This window comes from Mercenaria mercenaria, chromosome 7 (genome assembly GCF_021730395.1).
Source record: "Mercenaria mercenaria strain notata chromosome 7, MADL_Memer_1, whole genome shotgun sequence".
Taxonomy (NCBI): domain Eukaryota; kingdom Metazoa; phylum Mollusca; class Bivalvia; order Venerida; family Veneridae; genus Mercenaria; species Mercenaria mercenaria.
The window spans coordinates 44,703,436-44,724,433 of NC_069367.1; the positions used below are offsets into that span (position 1 = coordinate 44,703,436).

At 35.1% G+C, this 20,998-nt stretch overlaps 2 protein-coding genes across 6 annotated transcripts in view; one reads left to right on the forward strand and one right to left on the reverse strand.

The window, feature by feature from the left end:
* The window catches only part of LOC123554251 (protein ECT2-like), a 61,656-nt gene extending 43,180 nt beyond the window's left edge, over window positions 1-18,476 (reverse strand). For 2 of the 4 annotated variants that reach the window (XM_045344251.2, XM_045344250.2), the window contains exons 1-2: window positions 18,394-18,436; window positions 4,038-4,121 (exon numbers count right to left, since the gene is read on the reverse strand). In XM_045344251.2, the coding sequence (XP_045200186.2) occupies window positions 4,038-4,121; window positions 18,394-18,436 (127 nt within the window). Of the gene's footprint in view, window positions 1-4,037; window positions 4,122-18,393 lie in introns of all 4 variants that reach the window. The other 2 variants (XM_045344252.2, XM_045344253.2) reach the window with 2 other exon arrangements.
* A 93-nt stretch (window positions 18,477-18,569) lies between these two features.
* Window positions 18,570-20,998, forward strand: part of LOC123554250 (putative lipoyltransferase 2, mitochondrial) — a 34,523-nt gene continuing 32,094 nt past the window's right edge. The window contains exon 1 of one of the 2 annotated variants that reach the window (XM_045344248.2): window positions 18,570-18,690. The gene's annotated coding sequence lies outside the window, so the exon portion shown is untranslated. The remainder of the gene's footprint in view (window positions 18,691-20,998) is intronic. The other variant, XM_045344249.2, reaches the window with a different exon arrangement.

Sequence of the window (20,998 nt, forward strand, 5' to 3'; positions counted from 1 at the left end):
CACCAGTCACACTGTCTCACTATTTCATACTGCAGAGATACTTCGCATATTTTATGCTTTCGTCAACGTTACAGAAAAAACTTGCGTGAACTTCCCTACTGAACATCCGGTCTAGAGGTCACAGCGATGTACACATGTTAGGCGAAATGTAAACAAACAAAACAGAATGCAAAATATCCACAGTTATACAATAAAACTCAAAATGATGAATGAAATTCATGATTTATCTAAGAAATGATTTTGAATACATTGGTATACATCCGTTTTGTTTATTTTATTCACATTGCACGTTTATGCTGCATATACACATATCAGACACGTTTTGTAATCTAGACCGGAACTTCAACAGGGAAGTTCACCTAAGTTTTTGCTGTAATGTTGATGAAACTTTAAACTACGCATTGTTTCTCTATGATAAGAAATATTGAAGAAGTGTGACCGGTACACAATGGAAGATAAATTATCACTTCAATGTTCATTATCCATAGTACATATTTATTGAACTGCATGTTTTAACTGAGAAATGCGCGATTGAAATGGGCTAGTGTATTTTCCCGTTCATGACCATGGTTCTTATATGATACGTAGGGGTAGGGTATGTACAGAGGCATTTTCTTTCTGGTCTGGTGCTAGTGTTCATGGGCATATAAAAATGATTTTTATCTATTTTTAATGTCCGCTGTCATATATTACAGCAAGCTTCACCTGCCTGGAGCCAATATCTACTTGAATTTATGACCGGAAGAGTGGATTTGTCAACCCCTGTCCTGAACAATGTTCAGGTGAACTAAAAATGTATAAATTGTTGAGTTAAGAGGTGTTCTATACTATAGTATCAAGCAGGAAATTCTGCAAGGATGATTTTAAAGAATGTGCTGTGCTAAACAAGCAAATGCAGTGGTGGTTTTCACATTTCATATTCATGTGACACGTCAGAAATACTTTTCCAAAACATTGAAAACAGTCCTGTATACAAGAATATCAACTTTAAAGCAACAAATCAAGCATTTAGACTAATTGAGCACTGTGTAAAGTTTGACAAGGGTAGGTCTTTGTTTTATACCTACTCTCTTTACAAGAGATAAGTTTTGCTATATTACTGTAAATACTTGTGTATATAATGTGTAGTTTTTTGACCCCAGGGACCACCCTGAATCGTGGGTGCATATTATACATAGGTACTACAGACAATTTTTCAACTTCAAAACTGGTTTGTTAAGGATTTCCCGTTTCAGTAAAGGGAAACTACTCTCTGTGCTAATAGTCTAGGCTAAAAACTAAGCTTGGCATTACGTTCTAAAATACAGTCGACATTGTATTAAGAGACCATCCAAGGGACTGCTAAGAAGTGGTCTCTTAATGGAATGGTCTCTTAATGAATTTCAGTCAGATGAAAAAAGAAAGTTATTTTTAACTGTTAATGTAACTCTATTTATTATGAACATACATGTATGGTTTAAAAATCTGTTTTAACATTGTGAACAATTTTCCAAGTCCACAAACCGTGAAAATTATGGATAGATTGTCAGTTTGACTGATTCAAAGGTTAATTGCATTCAGTCACGTGCAAAACGTACTCGCTCATTACACAGACGAAGAAATGCCCAGTAGAATTTTGGTACCCTGTCACTTAATAGATACTTTTGTCGAATATTTTACCTGTCGGGACTACATTAATGTGGTCGCTAGTCGTTTAATAAAGAAGTCGTTTAATGGAATGAATTTATATACTGAAAACGTTTGGGAGGGATTTTGACTGGTCGTTTAATACAAAAATCGCTTAATAGAGGTGGTCGCAAGTACGATGTCGACTGTAGATAACATTCATTCATTCATTTTTTTTAAAATGTGCATTAAATTTATAGTATTTGAAGAAAGTAGTATCAAAAATCATTCATATTATGATACTTATTAAAGACTGAGTATCAAGCTGTGAGCAGCAAAACTGACATGACGCGTCAGGCTACATTTTGTACTTCCCAATAATTATCAGCCGTATGTTCTTAAACAGATCATAACACAAAAATCTTTTGAGCAGTAAGACAGATTCTGATCTATGCTGCATAGGCAAAATTTATTACCAGTGACAATGTACTGGTAAACTCTATTTCCATTTTCAATGACCAAAATTTCCCAAGGATTTTGAGTTGTGAATTATACATGGATGTGCATTATACATGGCTTTCTACAGTACTTTAGGCCAGAGTTCTTTGATTTTTCGTTACTCAGACCCGCCGACCCTATTTTCCGTCATTTTCGAAAAAAATAAAAATTGAAATTTCAAAATTATTTTTGGGGCGACGATCGATGTTTTGCTGCATTCTGACGACGATGACAACGTCGATATTCGTCAGCGCATTATCTGTTAGTGTCATATAGGCGCAATTTCTGCTCAAATGGAAGCGTCTCCCGTACGTAAACAAAAACTTGCTTGTTGAGTGAAATTTAAGACTGTCTTTGAACGATTTATGTGCGATGGAAAAGCGGAATATTTGGTTTGTGATCTAGTATATAGACAATAAAACAACGAAAAACAAGTTCTGTAAAGGTTACGGTCAGTAACGGTGTCTCAAAATGTTAGAAAAACATAGATTTACCCGACGTAAATAACAACGGCAACATTGAATGTGAATTTGACATGCCTTTGACAGTTATATATTTACATGAGGATGACGTATAGGAGCAACAAAGTGCTGCCAAAGGAGTCATCCGTTTCAGATTTTTGGGGGAGGGGGGCGAGGGGGGTTAACTAGGAGGGAAAGGGGCCAGGCCTGTGATTTGGAGCAAAAACAGCTCGGTGTTTGGGCAAAGGGGAATAAAAAACCTTAATATATAGTCAGTTTTTTGGGGAAAACTGCATAATTTAAAAGATGTTTTCTGAGGGAAGGACCCTATTATGAAGGGGATAAAACCATGTGATATGCTTATGAAGACATATATATATATATTACAAGTTGCCTGATTGGAGGTATTTATCTATATATTCCATTGCATACAAATCCTTTTCAGGGACCTATCTAGCTACTTATGCTTTCAGTCATTTTCTGGTCATCAAATATAAAAAGAGTGGCCCGACTTTGAATCACTTGCCCCTGACAACTGTGGGATCGAGCCCCACTCAGGTCATCATGTGAAAAAGATATCCAGCTGGCTGACGGAAGGTAGGCCATTCTACCCAGATGCCAATTCTTGCCTGAGATGATGCCCAGAGGAGTACCTGGGGTCTTCCAGCACCATTTAAGTCTGGAAAGTTACCATATGACCTATAAAATTGTGTCAGTGTGACTTATAACACAACAAATAAATATTAAAGTGTACTAAATAAAGATCTTGGTCAGAAAAGTTTATGAATTAAAAATAAAAGTATGCACATGCTAAAAATGAAACCAGCCGATCAGACCATTGAAAATTGCTATTCAGTCATCAATTTAATACTCGCCAGAGATGTTATGACCAAGGGCAAATAGTACCCATGCCCAAAGAGTGATTTTGTTAAAGTTTTTGAAATCATCAATTTTATGTTCAAGATAATAAAAAAGATAAACACAGAACTGTAATTTTCTTTGTATTACATGTTAAATGCGTGTTAAGGTATTGCTATAATCCTTTCAGGCAACACATTTGAAGTGATCACTTATCATCTGTTGTTTTAGTAATTTTGCTGCCTTTTTATTTTTATTTTTTCCCTCCTCCTGTCAACATTTTTCTGCCCCAAATCCGAGTAACAAAAAATAAAAAAACTCTGGCCTTACGCGAAAAATTGTTGTTCAAGTATATAATAAAAATTTTCAACAAAATAAATTTATATAGGCCTTTATTAATTTAATAATCAAAGTTAAACTTTTACCATTCACCAGTCTCTAGTTCGATAGATAACAATGATTTAAAAATAACTCAACCACCAAACACATAAAATTAATATCACTGCACATTTAACTGACAATCTGGGCTTTAAGGTAAAGCTGACACATGCATATACATATTAATGGATCCAGGTTATATATATATAGTTTTGCAACTACAAAGCAGCAACCTACCATAATACTGACAGTTTGCACAACAATGACGAGTATGGCGTTCTACAGTAGGTCCAATATTTTCAACCGCAAAATACATGATGTCTAGAAAACCAATTATGCTTCAGTTAAATGCTTAATAATGAGAGCATACTGAATGTAGGACAAAATCCCATCGCCACTCATCCCCTTTGACGTTGTTAAATATGTAAGTAAATTTTGATAATTATCCCACTTTTAAATTAGTCATCTCCACAAAAGTTCAGAAAATGAAAGTGATGACCTTTGAAATTTGACCTGGCATTTGGAGGGATTTTGTCCACATTGCTCATATGATTCAAATACACTAATTATCATAAAAATAAGCAGTAAGACTACGACTTCATCTGCCTTTTCGAAAAAAAATGCAACACACTAAATTACTACAGTTAGGGATATTTCTAGAGCGGAATAGCAGGGCGCTTTTTCAGGGTTCATACAGCCAGACTGACAAAAAAAATTCAAGGAGTATCCAAGGACTTTTATTACATTTTCAAGGATAAGCAAAAAATGGAACAAGCACTTACATTTTGTATTACACACAAAATGACTGGCTAACAATTGATGAACACTTCTTACATCCAAAATGACTATCACGTCATCAGTGATTTTTTTACTTTTTTTGGCAACAGCCCATGCCTTTTCAATTGGGAATTTTTAGCGCGATAAACTTCAAAATTGGGAAAAATTAACAAACCTTAATAAAGAAATAATTTTGAAAAGTTTTATTTTAAGGTAAATTTATTTCATTCAAATGTGCACTGAGGTTGAACAGACAGGTTATTTTCTGATGTCACGGGATCTGATGGCTCAGATAGCTTAGGGTCACCATGAGCTTCTGTTGATTTCTGAGGGTCATTTTGTGGGGACTCAGATTGCTTGGACAGATCACTTTGCTTTTCTGACGTTTGATTTGAATTTAATTTCTCTTTAACTTTACCAAAAGATGTTCGAATGTCCGGAGTACCGATGGCGTGTTTAAGTTTAATTTTCTTATTATAATATTTGGAATTATGTGACATTTTTCGATAATTTACGTAAGTTTCTAACAATTTTTTTCCGACTCATTTTGACGCATGAAAAAGCCTTTAGCGACTGTGATGAAAGTCATACTAAATGCCATACTATGCCGTGACCTGCTTTATGTAAACAACGCGCTTCGAGTTGGCAACAAAATTCTGCGAATAAACCATAATTAGAGTCGGAATTTTTATGATTATTTGGATCGTTTTAGTTCAACTTTCACAAGAAATCAATCTAATTGGGAAAAATCATCACGTTTTGGGGAATTTTTAAGCATTTTTTGGGAATTTTGACCATTTTTGTCAGTTGGGAAGACGCCAAATTTCGGAGTCAAATCGACGCAAAAAAAATCACTGGTCATATAAGACAGTTTTTCTGTAAAAGTTCCAAATTCCAATTTGCAACTGATCAACACTTTATTACACACAAAATGACTGGCAAACAATTGATCAACACTTCCTACATCAACAGTGACTTATAATGTCATATAAGATAGGGGTCTATCTAGGTTCAATTTTTTGGGAGAAATCACTTCTCCCTCAAGCTGATTTAGGGAGAAGTGGGGAGACTTTAGGGAGAAGTGGGAAGACTTTTCCTACCGCAATGATGTTGAGTGATTCAAAAGGTGGCTGTAATTTTCTTGTTTCTTGATAAAAAACATTGATGTGACCATTCATTTTCTTAGTTAGATGATTTCCCATACAGTGGTTATTGTTTCGTTACAAAATTCTGAAAAAAGTCGTTTTCAAAATTCAAGACGATTCTGTAAATGTAACCCGCCGAATTTTGGTTATATCTTGTATGAAGTGTTTATTATTAACACCGAGAGTCATTCACCTAGGAATGTCAGTATCTAACTCGAATAAAACTGAAAGTAAACTGTGTAAACTAGAAATACATATTCAAATAAATTCATCGACAGAAGTCAATTTAACGTAGTTAATACATTACATGTCGTTATTTTATCATAGATAACAAATAATTGTGTACCATATTCCAATTAATCGCATGGTTAATCAGCAGTTTCTCTATAAAACATTGTTTTTTTGCTCTCGAACATGTTGACAATTAAACACGAAGTGTCAAAGACTTAAATGCGGTGCTAATTGGCTGAACACAACCGACTCTGGTGTATCTGATAATTTGATTCGCTTTCACACTTCTCGGGAAAATTTCGCAAGTACCTGAACACACCCGTTAACCGGTTCCGAGCAAAACAGTTCGTGGCAGACAAAACAGTTCACCGATATTTTTGCCGGCACCTGCATTGGGGTAAGTATTCTCCATCCAAGAGTCGGTTGGTGCAAAATATGTTAAATATTTTTGTTTCTGTAAAAACTAGCATGAACGAAGAACGTGTCATGTGCTTCCCGTTTAAAAATAACCTATATTTAGTAAGTTATGGCGAGTTAAAAGTGTGATGTTGTTGAAAAAATGTGGAAATGAAAGTTTATCGCGATACATTTAATTCATTTTTCACCTTAGGGCTATTGTGTTAACTTCACTCTTTAAAATAATGTTTGCTCCGAATATTGTCTAATTTTTAAGCGACAAAAAGCAATATTCAACGAGTTATAGACATTCAAACATGACATGGTCGAAAAAAAGTGTGGCGGCATTGCACAGCTCAAACGTATTTGTGTGGCGAGCAAGAGCAGTCCTGTGTCTTTTTTATTATACTCTAATAATAAATGGTCTAAATAGTGATATTAAGCCCGTAACTGTTAAAACATAACTCTTAAAACAACGTTTTTAATTAGACAACAGCATAAGTAATCACACAACCGCCTAACAATGTAATATATCATCAACACTTCTTCCTACATTTTTGAATTATGGTTACAGTGGTACAGTAGCAGGGCTCACGCTGTCAGTCGCCATTATCGCCATTGGCGATTATTTTATTTAAATGGCGAATATTTTTTCATTTTGGCGACAGGCACTGGCGATTATTTTATTTAATAGCTACATAAATAATTATGCCAAGTGAGACAGGAACCCGCGGTCTGCTAGTGTAAAAAAATCAATACAGCAGACTGTTTATTACCTCGTGTATTCCAAACAGGTGTCAACTATGCCGATAACATTGCCCAAGGCGGTATGATGCAGACGACAATTAAACCGATTATAACCGGAAGTTAATCTTACTTATCTAGCTATCAATCAGATTGAACTGGCAGGCTACTTTTTTGGAACATTTTAAAACGCCAGCGCAAATTTTCTTCTACTCTATATTTGGCAGACGACAATTAAACCAATTTGTACGGCAGTTTCCTAATGAAAAATTAAACTGCCATCTATAGTTACCGCTAATTTAATTATCTTTAAAAACATATTATAAACTGACCTAACTGTCGATGGTTTCAAAATGTCTTTAATCAGGATCTAGGTTAGATCTATATGTGTTTTTAATCTAAAATGAAATTGTTCGAAGCGAAAAAAATATTTTTTTCGAATTTTCAGAATTTGTAAAGAACGCGAATTTGTTGAAATATTACAGGCCAGATATTTTTAATAGTCTATTTTTTTTTTACCAAGACAATTCTGGCATAATAAATGTTTTTTGTTTTGCACATTAATTAAAAAAATATCGGAAAACCCAGACCTGTTTCTATTTTTAGAAACATGGCCGATACGGACAAACTAAAAAATTCAACAAATAAATGTGCTTGCATACTGTAATTAGCGTAAGTAAAAACATTCTGAAACACTTAAAAATTAGTATATTTATTGAATAAAGCATCAAAAACTTGTTGACAAAAAGCTGTAATTCAATAGTGTGCATAGATGCCAAATATCACGTATTTTCGCGACTTGATTGTTCTGTACTTTTCGGGCAATTTAAGTGCAGTTATGGTCAAAAGAATCATGAAAACACGTGTATAAAGAAAAAGTATAAACATGAATGATACTCAAAGACTTGGTAAACTTTCCATTGTGTGCAGCTGTGTCCTTATTGTATGTGCATGAATGGGGCTAATTGAGCCATTGCCCAGTCCATAATGTCAGTCAATATCAACAATTTCAGCTGCCTCACACAAACTAACTATGTGTCCTATAAATGCCTTCAAAATCCATCAGAATATAGCATTTTAAACTGTTATAGTGGGACCCCACCACCAATATTAGGAGGTAATTTCACTGAATCCCCGATTCCCACACCCCCTGTTGGGGCCTGCTACTTTTAAAAGTAATTAAGAAGATATATATGTTGAAATTTATCATTTTTACTTTTATAAAAATTGCACGCAAAGATCCGCATCAATTTTGGCTATTAATTTTTCATAGGTTAAAAAAGTTGGCTATTATTTTTTGGAGGCCAGTGTGAGCCCTGAGTAGTTTGGTGTGATGCATTCCCATTTAGGAACGTTCCATTAAAGTTATCATATCATATGTGATATTTCTTTGAGGATCACAATGCATATGTACCTGTGCTACTACTGCAATACAACAGCTGACGTTTATAGGCACTTTAAGGCCAAGAAATTTCATTCAAGCGAACAATCACTGGTGCAAATCTTGATTTCGTCCACTGTTTACCCTCAATATTTCCCCGCTTATTAAATTTTCAATGCCGCGATTTAAAGATACAATATCCTTGCCTACCTAGGCTAGCGGGGAAAGTATACATTCATCCGAGCACACGCCGGGGATAGATATTCCTGTCTTTCCCTAGGGAAAACCCTTGTCTAAAATAGCGTGCACTACTTAAGGTGACGTCACATAGTAATCAGCAGTGATTTTTTTTGGAAAAAATAAAGGTGCCTGTGCCCGCTGAATTGGGAAAATAAGCGCGATAATTCCCAAAATTGGGAAAAATAGAAATATGTTTAATTTCCATACTAAGTGATATAAATCTGTACATTTCCTTACTGAATGTTGTTTGAAGAGTGTATATTTTTTCAAAACCACTTTTGGATTTGAAATCGTGAAATTTTTGGGTGATAAAATAAATTAAGACACCAATACAACTTGTAATAATTGTATTTATCAATTTTCACTTCATGCCCTTGAAATTTGATAACGTCCGAAATTTTGACTATCCGAAAATCGGTACAATCGCAGCGATTTTGATCTCCAATTTTTCAAAAACTAGGAGAGATATTGTCATTTTTCATTACCATAAATGATTAAATGACATAATGGAACATATTTAAACCGACTAAAGTGCATATTTCTCTTGAAAATCGGCAATATTTTGTTTGTCACGTGTTTTCGCGACGGTAACCTTGATGCGATTTTGATCTTAAAAAGGACGTTTTTGATGCCATTTCTGCCAATTTCATGTTAGATATCGCTGATCTCACGCCCGAATATAAACTGTTACATTTTGGAAATAAAATCTTATAGTTTGAGGGGGGAAAACATCTCTTTTTTAGGGGAAAAATTGACGATTTTTTGGGAAAAAATGGCCTATTTTGGCGAGGGGAAAGTGCCGATATTCGGCAGTAAAAATACGCAAAAAAAATCACTGATCAGGTACCATTGTGATGTCATAAACTTTATAAATAATGTCAGGAAATACCAAAAACCTATTTGTCTCCACGATCTATTTTGAACATGATAGGCAAGAAAAATGATCTAACGTGTCTGCCTGTGTAAGACAGCTGTTTTCCATACCCTCGGGACAGCATGGATAAAAAACCTCGCTAACGCTCGGTTTTCCATTCCACACTGTCCCTCGGGTAGGGAAAACCCTGTCTTACACAGGCAGGCATGTAAGATCCTTATAGACTCCCTCAAATCTTTTATTCTGTCACCAATTACTCAGATAGTTTCATATACTTCATTTCTTAAATCTTTCGGTTCTGTCGGTACATGTTCTTTTTCAATCTCTTCAACACGTGCATATATTTTGGACATAATTCAAACTCCTTATTGAATCGGGCTTTCCTATCAGTCAGTCAAGCTCAAGTTGCTTGTACTTTAACATGTCAAACCTATGGCTATTACAGAGGTGCTGAAGTAAGTGCCTATAAAAGTCAGCTGTTGCATTGCATAAGTAGCACAGGTACATATGCATTGTAATCCTGAAAGAAATTTAAATGGAACGTTCCTAAACGGGAATGCATCACATCAAATTACTGTACCACTGTAACCATAATTCAAAAATGTAGGAAGAAGTGTTGATGATACAGTGAAACACCGCTCGCTCGAGCATCGATGACTCGAGCACCCGGGCTCGCTCGAGCAATTCATGTGGTCCCGGCCGATTTCCTTCTATTTTCTATGTGAAATTACCATGGCTGGGTCGAGCATCGATAACTCGATCGCTCGAGCATGACACCTGGCCCCGTGTTCACAAAACGTTTTCAGTCTCAGCTGAGTTTGATAATGAAACTTAAATCGTCATTTATATCAAAAGAGTATGTTTAAAACTTAATTTTATGCTCAACATTATTTTCAAGTGGCTCTTCAGTATTGATGGTCTGTCTCAGATTAAATTTAACCTTGAAGTTTTAGTAAAACTGATATTAAAATATCAAACTCAAACTCAGCTGAGATCGAAAAATGTTTTGTGAACACGGGGCCTGGTCCCTGTGTATTAATTTACTCTTTGTTGCTTATGACAAACTCGAGCAGAGGTGTCAAAAATTTTCACACCTTCGGCGGTCAGAATGTATCGGTTAATTTAAAACTTTCGCACGCCGTGAGAATTGCATGGTCTTTTCCCCGACTATCTTAAATGTTTGTTTGTCGGTATATTTGATCTGATAATGAGATTAATTATTGATGAAAGGTGGAAGAAAAATTTTATTGATCAAAATTGTTATTAATTATTACTTTTTTCTGCGGGATCGAGAAGATAATTATGAGATCTTAATATTTTAATCAACAGTTGTTTGCATGCAAATAAAGGAAATAAGATAGTCTTTTCATAAAATTGAGACGATAAAATGAAATCTTAATCTGGAGAAGAAAATTGCGAATTCAATTACAGTATTTCAAATAAAAAAATGTCTTAGCTGTTTCTTCACATGTGCCATTTACGATCTATTATAAATAACGTTTGTAATACGTTTTTTTTTTGAAAATGTCACGAGTGTGTTATTATTACACATCACCGTTTCCTCTGCAAATGGTCTCGATGACAATTGGTAAAACAAACTTCAACTTTCTTCGTATGTTGGTCAATGTTTGGGTCGCTCTAAACCATGGATAACTCGAGCATTTTGCACATCCCCTTGCGACCTCGAGCGAGCGGTGTTACATGTATATTACATTGTTAGGCGGTTGTGTGATTACTTATGCTTTGACTTACATCTATTTGTTAATAAAAGCTAGTGTAAATTGCTGTTGTCTAATTAAAAACGTTATGTTTTAAGAGTTACGAGCTTGATATCACTATTTAGACCATTTATTATTAGAATAAAATAAAAAAGACACAGGACTGCTCTTGCTCGTCACACAAATAAGTTTGAGCTGTGCAATGCCGCCACACTTTTTTCGACCATGTCATGTTTGAATGTCTATAACTCGTTGAATATTGCGTTTTGTCGTTTAAAACTTGGACAATATTCAGAGCAAACATTATTTTACAGGTTGATGTTAATACAACAGCCCTATTTTGAAAAGTGAATTAAATATACCGCGTTAAACTTTCATTTCCACAGTTTTTCAACAAAATCACACTTTTAACTCGCCATAACTTACTAAATATAGGTTATTTTTAAACAGGAAGCCCATGGCATGTTCTTCGTTCATGCACTTTTTTACAGAAACAAAAATCTTTAACATATTTTGCACCAACCGATTCTTGGATGGAGAATACTTACCCCGATGCAGATGCCGGAAAAATTATCGGTAAACTGTTTTGTCCACCACGAACTGTTTTGCTCGGAACCGGTTAACGGGTGTGCTGAAGTAGGGTTGGATACCGGTTGCCGGTATCGGTACCGTACCGAATAATCACTTCGTAAAGTACTGGTATATACCGTTTCGTAAAGAACCGGTTCCGATACCGGTATTTCCATAAAAGTAAATAAACAAAATAATTATCAAATCCGTGGCAAAAGAAAGCAGAAAATAAGCAAACAGTATTTGAAACACAGTACCATAACGCAATCGACATTGTTTACTGTGACACTGCTCCGAGTAACATGGAGAGCTGGCCTTGCGAATAATTTCGTATGCTATATATTATCATAAAAAACTTCTTTTCCCGTCGTTTTAAACTACGTAAATCATACAAAATATACGACACTTTTTTGCTCTTTGTCATATTCTATCAAAACAAATGAAAAAAAATTATTTTAATAAAAAGTTACGAAAATAAGCTGTAACCTATGTAAACAAGTCATCGGTTTTCGCGAACTAATAGAAATACGTTATTGCTGGTTGTTTCAGACGTTTTGAGGGTTATTTTTCAATGAAAATTGTGTTGAAATAAATGTTGCAATTTAAATACAGTACTAGTTAACCTGGTTGAAGATTTATCATGAGTGACAACGAGTCTGACTTGTTAAATGGGTTATTTGAAAGCTAGTAAGTGTTGAATTTCACAGTTCTCGTCAGTGCAGAGCAAGCATATTAAGTTAACACAGTCAGTGAGTCCTAGATTTAAATAGCACAGTGAGCGACGTATCTACTCTTTTTTTATTTTGGAAAACTCTAGTTTGTAAAATATGTTTATTTTTTTTACTCTTTCATAGTTTTAGTACAACATCAAATTAACAGACTTAAAATGTTTATATATCAAAGCAAATTTTCTTGTATAACTACTTAAAAGGGTGTATTTAATACTAACCAAATCATTGCTTATGTGATATACTTTAAAGCTTGGTATAGGTATCGTTAAAAATACCGTATCGTTTCGTCGGTATCGGTATCGGATCGCTTCGTCCTTAACAATATCCAACCCTAACCTGAAGTAGGCGGAGCTTAAATTATGCTACTGGCGTGTGTTTGTGTATTCGACACTCGTAATGACACCGTGCAAATTGTCAACAGTCCTGGTAGCAGCAATTAGCGAGTGCGGATATCAAAGAAAATCGGGCGACTTGCATTTCGCTTTGAGGTTAGATCTGAGCGAAGTGTGGAGTTCTAGAGCGCCTATTTCGCTCAAGTTGCCCACTCGCGAGAGCCCTGTAAGATCAAGTTTTCTTTAGGGCTGTCATCGATAGAAACGATATCGATGTATCAACGATATTTTTTTGTCGATCGATTATCGATTCCCATTTTCAAAAATCGATATTTTACAGAGAGAAAAAACTACCAAATAAACACTCAGACCCTAAAAAACAACTAAAGTTCACAAAGTTGTAAATTTGGATAAATGCAAAAAAGGAGTGAAGGCAAAATAAAAATGAAAGATGTTATTAATTTTTATGTATTTCTTTTATTTCATAAATACAAATACAACACAATCAAACAGAAATATGGAAAGTAGGCAATAAAACTTAAAATAGCATTTACAGGAAGGTATATAGTATGCATATCAACAAATAGGTCGTTAATCTAACTTAATAACCAATATATCGATGTATCGTCGATATTTGTCTTCTGATATATCGGTATCGTCGATAGGCCTAAGACCCAATCAATGACAGCCCTAGTTTTCTTTAGTTTTTTTTTTAGTTTTTCGTTTGTTTTCGTGATCGACCAGCCATGGATAGGATACAAGCCACCTTTTGTTGAAAATACACAACATCAGGGCCCACACTGGGCTGAAAAAAGTTGGAGCCACCTTTTTTCTCGGGAACGGTAGGGAGGGTGCTGGAGAGGTTTCCCTTCCCGCGGCGCGTTGAAAATTTTTGTTACTTCACATAAGCAAATGGTGATATTCTAGCCATATAGAAGGACTTTTGAATGAAAGTGGGTATACCTCTAAAGCAAGTTTTGTATTTTAAAATGTTGTTGGATGTTTGAAGCAACCTGTCTGAAATATTTTTCCATTACAGCTTCTTTTTGTTGTGGGCCTACTATGTAAATGCATGGCCCAAGAGCTGTGTTTTTGGTGCTCTGTGCTTCCAAGAAATCTACCCTGATACAGGATTACATTTCAAATCCATTCCTAACTTTTAAAGACATTCAAAAAACTTGGCAAACACCTTTACTAATTACTTACTAAGATCACAGACACGGGTCCAGTGTATTTTTTTTGATTAATGCAAAAAAACAACCTTTTTTCACAGAAATATGCTTTCTATATATATGTTAGTCAAATGAAAAAAAAATGATGACAAAAATCCGGTCACAGTGTCGTGTATGATATTGTGACCGGATTTTTTGTCATCATTTTTTTTTTTCATTTGACTAACATATAAAAAGTATATTTGTGTGAAAAAAAAAGGATTTTTATATCAAAAAAAAAAAATAAAAATACACTGGACCCGTGTCTGTGATCTTAGTAAGTGGTTAGTTAAAAAATTCATCAAACCATTCATTATTTTGCCGATTTATTTATTAATTATTTGATCCATGGATCAATCATTTAATCTGCCGTAATGACAACAAAACAAAAAGATTATTTTAACCCGATAATCGGTTGCTAATTGATTGCAAATTGCATCTTCTCGCGTGTCAAGATGTTTATTACACATTGTTATATGTAAAGTAAACGCAGACTGGGTAGTACTATCCCGAAATAAGTTAATTTTATAAGGTAAAATTATCGGAACCAGTCAACTGTTTTTTTAACATAATTTCTCGGAGGTTACGATTTAGAACGTCTGAAACAAAATGGTGGTCCAAATTACGAACATTTTTTCATCTTCGCCACTCGCGATTTTTCTTCGCCACTTTCATCGCAGATTCGCCAAATGGCTCGAGTGGCGAACGACAGCGTGGGCCCTGAACATTTTCTTCAATATCGGTAAACGGAAATGGTGTCCATAATTTTTACACGTCGTCATTTTCCTAGTCCCAGTCTTTCTAAAACCCGTATCATATGGTACACATGATTATCAGGGCTTAAGCTAGGCTAAGATTTTAGGGAGAAGTCACTTCTCCCTCAGCTAAGATTAGGGAGAAGTGGAGAGATTTTAGGGAGAAGTGACAAGATTTTAAGGAGAAGTGACGAGATTTTAGCACCATGACATGCAAGTTGAAAAAGGAACTAATTATGCTTAATACAAATCACTATTTTTATTATTTCCTGTCTTTGTTTATTAATTAAAAGTAAATAACAAATTCATGGAAAATGTCAGTGATTCTGTTTTCTTATCATTTTAAACCTTGTGAATCTAATGTGCTTAAACTGCAATTTCAAGTTTTTTTCCACTCTTGCAATGATTGCCCAAACCAAGAAAACCCTTTAAATATGAATACAATTAAAAAAAGTTAATTCCATATCAGCAATAAATAAATCAAGCTCACTCAAAGTCAGTCACTTTAAATAACAAGTGTATGAATTAAATACATGTCAATAGCAGTGACATCACTATGACATCACACAGAATACACGTCTTCTTTGATCTGCTGGTGTCTCTTTGATACGCTGGTGTCGGCACACATTAAAAGAAGCAGTTGTCAAACAGGTTTAACCCAGTTTCTGATGGCAGGTGACAAAAATTTGCGTAAATTTCATTTACGTTATTCTATTCACAGAAAGTGTCAGTGATAATATTATATTTCTAAAGTTTGTGTTTTGAAAAATACGAGTGAAATTAAGTGGATTTAAGGAAACTATTCGAGTCAGTCACGGTAAGATACTTTCTAAAGGTCAAAAAAGAATGTGTAAGCTTATGTAATGTATATCCCTACTGCTTTGTTTATCAACAGTCAGTTTACAAAACAAGTGTCACATTTGCACTTCTCGGTAATCTTAAGTAGGCGGAGCTTAAATTATGCTTTCATGTATTCCAGTCAAGTGTCAACAGGCCGATAGCGGATAACTGGAGGTGTGTACAGTAGATAAAAATCGGGCGACTTGAATTTCACTTTGATGTTAGATTAGAGCGAAGAGGGGAGCTACAAAGCGACTATTTCGCTCAAGTCGCTCCCTAGCTCAAGCCCTGGGTTATGTAGACATAAAATATGGTGATGCATACATATACTGATGCGTCTTTCACTATATATTTTTATTTAGGTGACCAAAATTTCTTAAGAAGGAAATTCAAGGACATTTATCATAAAATCAAGCACTTTTCAAGGCAAGAAACGAATTCAAGGAGTTTAAGGAGGTTTTTGCAAGTTCAAGCACTTTTCATCTAGTAGCTTAAAATTCAAGGTGTTTTCAAAGTGTTTTCAAGTCTGTGCGAACCCTGTTTTTAGCAGCACCCTTCTGCCCTAATCACTGCTCTTTTGCCTTTCTTCAGCACCTTTTTGCCCTTTCAGCAATGCCCCTTTGACTCATTCAGCAGTTAATTATAATATTTAAATATATAACCAAACTGCCAATCTGAATATCACCTGTCAAAATATCAGACGTCCCAAGTAACTGCCAATCGATACGCAGATATGACACTTGTTGACTAGTCCAACTAATTTGAAGCGATCCTAGTAAATATTGAGATAATTTTTTCATATGGGCAATCCCTTACGAAATGGTCAAAAAGCTGCGAACATGCCGCGAACATGCTGCGAACATACCTATTCGCAGGAAGTATTCGCGGGATTTTCGCTGCTACTGCGATTGGTTTGATACTAGTTCGCGAGATATTCGCAGGAAGACCAATGATCGCGGCATGTTCGCGAGAAAAACTTAGAAGATTATAATCTTTTGGTAAACTGTTATTGAAGAGCTTTTATAAGAGCAGGTAATTGTAGATCAATTAATTTGTAACATTATCTGTAAGGTCACAGTATGAGTCTGATAAGTTAATTACAACCAGATATTCTGGACATGTTTGGAAGGAAATCTGTGTGCATTACAGGCAGTTTTCATAAGTGATTCTTAGAGGCTAATAGGAATATATACTTTTTTGTGGTAAGTCAGAAAATTTATGTTTAATATCTATACTTATATATCTCAGTAAACATAAGGAATTTTGAAAATGAAATAGATATGCTTAACCTTTTGCAGAGCTATATCAGATTATCTAAAAAGAAATATAAAACTAGCTTATTTTGACAATTTCTTAGCTTCATAAGTCTGATAATTAACATGTAAAACAATGACAGATTTGTAGTAATACATATAACTTATCAGTAGTGTGAAGAAAAACATTGGGATGAAATGAATACATGCACTTAGTCACTGTTATTGAAATGACAAGTAACAGTTAAAATTCAAACATATATATATATATTATCATTAAAACTTTGTTTAAAATGCTCCAAATATGATATGAAAAAGTTCAGACATTGACAATTTGAATTTGTTACAACCTCAGTCAGTGTTGAAGTTTATTCAATAAATTTATATCCCTGATTCCTACTAATTTATTTGTTTTTGCACTTTTTCTGTACATGCTTTTTTGTACACAATTTCTGTAGAGATGGTTTTCAGCTAGTTCGCGGGATGTTCGCAGCAACTAGTTCGCGGGATGTTCACAGCAACTAGTTCGCGGGATGATCACTGCAACTTGTTCACGGGAAGTTCGCGGCAAAACTAATTTGCATGTGAAAAGTGATCACCAAGCGAACATCCCGCGAACTATTATAGCAATTGTATCAAAAGTGTTCGCGGCATGTTCGCTGGATATTCGCGGCATGATGGCAGCAAGTGTTCGCGGCAAACTATAATATTTCCGTAAGGGATATCCCCACTTAGATTGCCAGTCACAAATATAAAACAATCTGAATGTCAAATTATTTTAACTAACTTGCCGACTACACACAGGTCAGGGATTGAATATAGCGATCCAACTTGCAAAATTCGAGTAAGAATCAAAAAATGAGAGTAGGATTAGGAAATCATGGCACTCGCATATTTTCACGAGCTCGTTTGAACATCTACCGTCCTTTGCTCTTTAAAAACTCCTTTGGGGTAGTTATTTTACCGATAATCGTGTGGGGGGCAAAAATGGCATATTAATCTGTAAATTTGTCTCTTCAAATCTAGCATCTAAATCTAAATGATTATTGATTAATTTTTGGCAGTGAGGTACGAAAATTCTTGGAACGAATAATAATTAAACGGTGCTTGTGCAGCACAAACATTATATTGAGGGGAAAAAAATATGTTTAATTTTTAAAACTGTTATAATGTTAGTTCATTAGTTCAGGCCTTGTGCCAGTCAGGAAAGCGCAAAAGTTACCAAAATTACAAAATGAAAATAGTCATGTGCGCAACTGCTCGTGTAAGTTTTAATGTTCTCTAAATGTCAGTCCATGTCATCAATAAAAGAAAAAAGACATTGATGGCTGACTTGCAAGGGACTGATTTTCAGAAAGAATGCCGATTTTAGGCTATTTTAAGTAGGATAGATACCGTCTTCATTAACAGCGTCGAGAGATCTTGTACCTTCCGCCATTTTGTCTTCCTTTGAAATTGGCGGTGTTGTTGACGTAAATTACCGAACGCTCCGAGAATTTCCGTCGACGCGTTTTTCACTTTGATACTTCCTATGACGGAAATTTCCGGAAAAAGACGAAGTAGGATGTAATCTCCCACAATGCATTGGTGTAAACAAAGATGACAGGTGCCAGCCAACGTTGAAAAATCAAGAAGCTAAAGCTTTATTTTTCCGAACATTGCGGCGTCTCATTTGTATGACAGTCATTGCAAGTATTTTAGCATTTAATATTTTATTGTTGATCTTATTCTGACACTTCATTGTTTTGTAAATGGTGTCTTGGAAGAGACATAAATTTGAAGATAACGTTGCACGTGCCCAGGCAGCGGTCGCTGATGGCGACGCGCCGTTACTTTTTAGAGCAGTAAATTTGTATTTCAGTCAGCTAGAGTGAGGTTGCATTTAATATGACAGTTTTCTAATAATGAGACCTCTGAGATTTTCCATAATTATTTAATTTATGAGTCCGTTCCCTTAAAACAGGGCTTGCATTACATAACACTTGATAAATTTCTGCTAAATAATTTAATAAATCACCAAACGGTTTTATTTACAGATTATCTGTAAATTTACAGACTAATAATCTATACATTTCTACATCTATGGTCTACTGCCCAACAATCAATATTGTCAATAAGTACTGATTATAACTGGGAGGCGCTTGTCTGGGACAAGCACTGTCTTACACTGTATATCTTTTATTAGATTAGCATGGACCCCATTGGAAATAAGCTTTTAGCTTAATGGGTTATCCATAGGTCTTTAGCTTTCTCTAAAGTATAACACCAGGCTTAGAACTTTCTGTTTTATTAAAAGTATGCATCTTACCCTAGTCTTAAATATAGATTTGTTTTTATAACTAAGTAAAGAAATTGTTTTTTTGTTTTTTTATATGCTGTGATATTTATATTTATTGCCATGTGTTATGTTTTATGCTATTGATCTTAAATGTCAATAAATAAATAAATAAATAAATAGACTGTTAATAAAAGATATATGAGCAAGCTCATTAGGTGCAAAGGTAAAAAGAACTACAATAACTAAGATTAAAAACAAAGATATAGATATGAATGTTACAGTTGCCAGACTCGCAGTGAATGGATATGAGATTGTGGGATCAAGTAGCCTTACTCATTTGGCATATCGGGATGACTTGTTTAAGGCCTGATATTTTATAGTTGTCATCCCTATAAGCCTTACCAGTATCAGCATTTTACTACATTAGGAAAACGAAGACATTAAAAAATAAAAAAAAGTCATAATATACTGGTCAGACTTACTTGCTTTAATAAATTAGACATTAATATTCATCTAGAAACTTCAAATGGGTTAAATTTAATTAATGATTTTAAATAAAAGACTTTTAAGTCTTCGAAAATATGATCTGACAGGTGTGAGGAGATACAGGGCACTAGACAACTTTTGGGGACAGGTACCTATACACTCAGGGAGGGGAATTTTTCAACGTTTTAAGACAAAAAGAGGAAGATTTTAGCCATATATATGTTACTACTTTTCACACTTATCAATACTGTTTTCAGTCATTTCTAACTAATGTAACTATATTGCAGTAGTAACCTTCCTTAGAGTAACTAAATAAAACTTGAAAGAGAATTCATATTTAGTTGTGTCAAACAACCTGTTATCAGGGGAATTTTCATCTGTGAAAGGGGAAAAAGACATGTTATTTTATGAGGTGAATGGGGCCCATATTCGGCCCCAAAAACGGCCAAACGAGTGCCCTGAGATATCTACCCTGACACCGGTTTCAATAAACAGCAGACTGCTGATTTAACTAAAATGCAGAAACAAACAACCAAAATATATATTCATAAAATGTCAGTGAGGCAAGTTTATGCTTTAATGTCAACATAAATTAATTATCAGAGATGTAATCATTACAAGTACTTTGTACATGTACCAGAAAACGTTCCCAATGGCTTTCATTGGGGATTTCATAACAGAAATATGCAGAATAAGTTTGGACGTGACGGAGACAGTTACAGTCAAAAGTTATCATGCTGTCCCGAAACGTCCTATTATTTGTACTAGGGATCAAGTACTTCAGGTTCCTTGTAGGTGTGAGGTGGTTATGGTCTTCTGCGTCTGACTGTGTTGTGGGGGGGGCATCAGTCTAGAACAAAGACGTCACCGCAGAGGGGCTTAGCGCCTTGAGCAGGTAGGTATGGTATGTGGACCTCTGCCTATAGTAGTAGGGTCTCTCCCTGGACATTTTTGAAAAACAGGTATGAAATGGTGGCCTCTTGTGCATTTACTGGTCAAGGTACTCTCTTCATTTTAGGGGGTCAAGGGCTTACCCCCTGGAAATTGTTGAAATGCAGACAGGAAATGGTGGCTTCCCGTGTCTTTTTAGTCTAAATTTTGAGGCAATGGAGGGGTTAGTCCCCTCCTGATGGGGACGGGTGGATTCAGGGGGCTTTCCCCCTGAAAAAATTTGAAATATAGGTATGAAATGGTGGCCTCTGATGCGTTTCTGGGTCTGCGTTTTGAGAAAATATT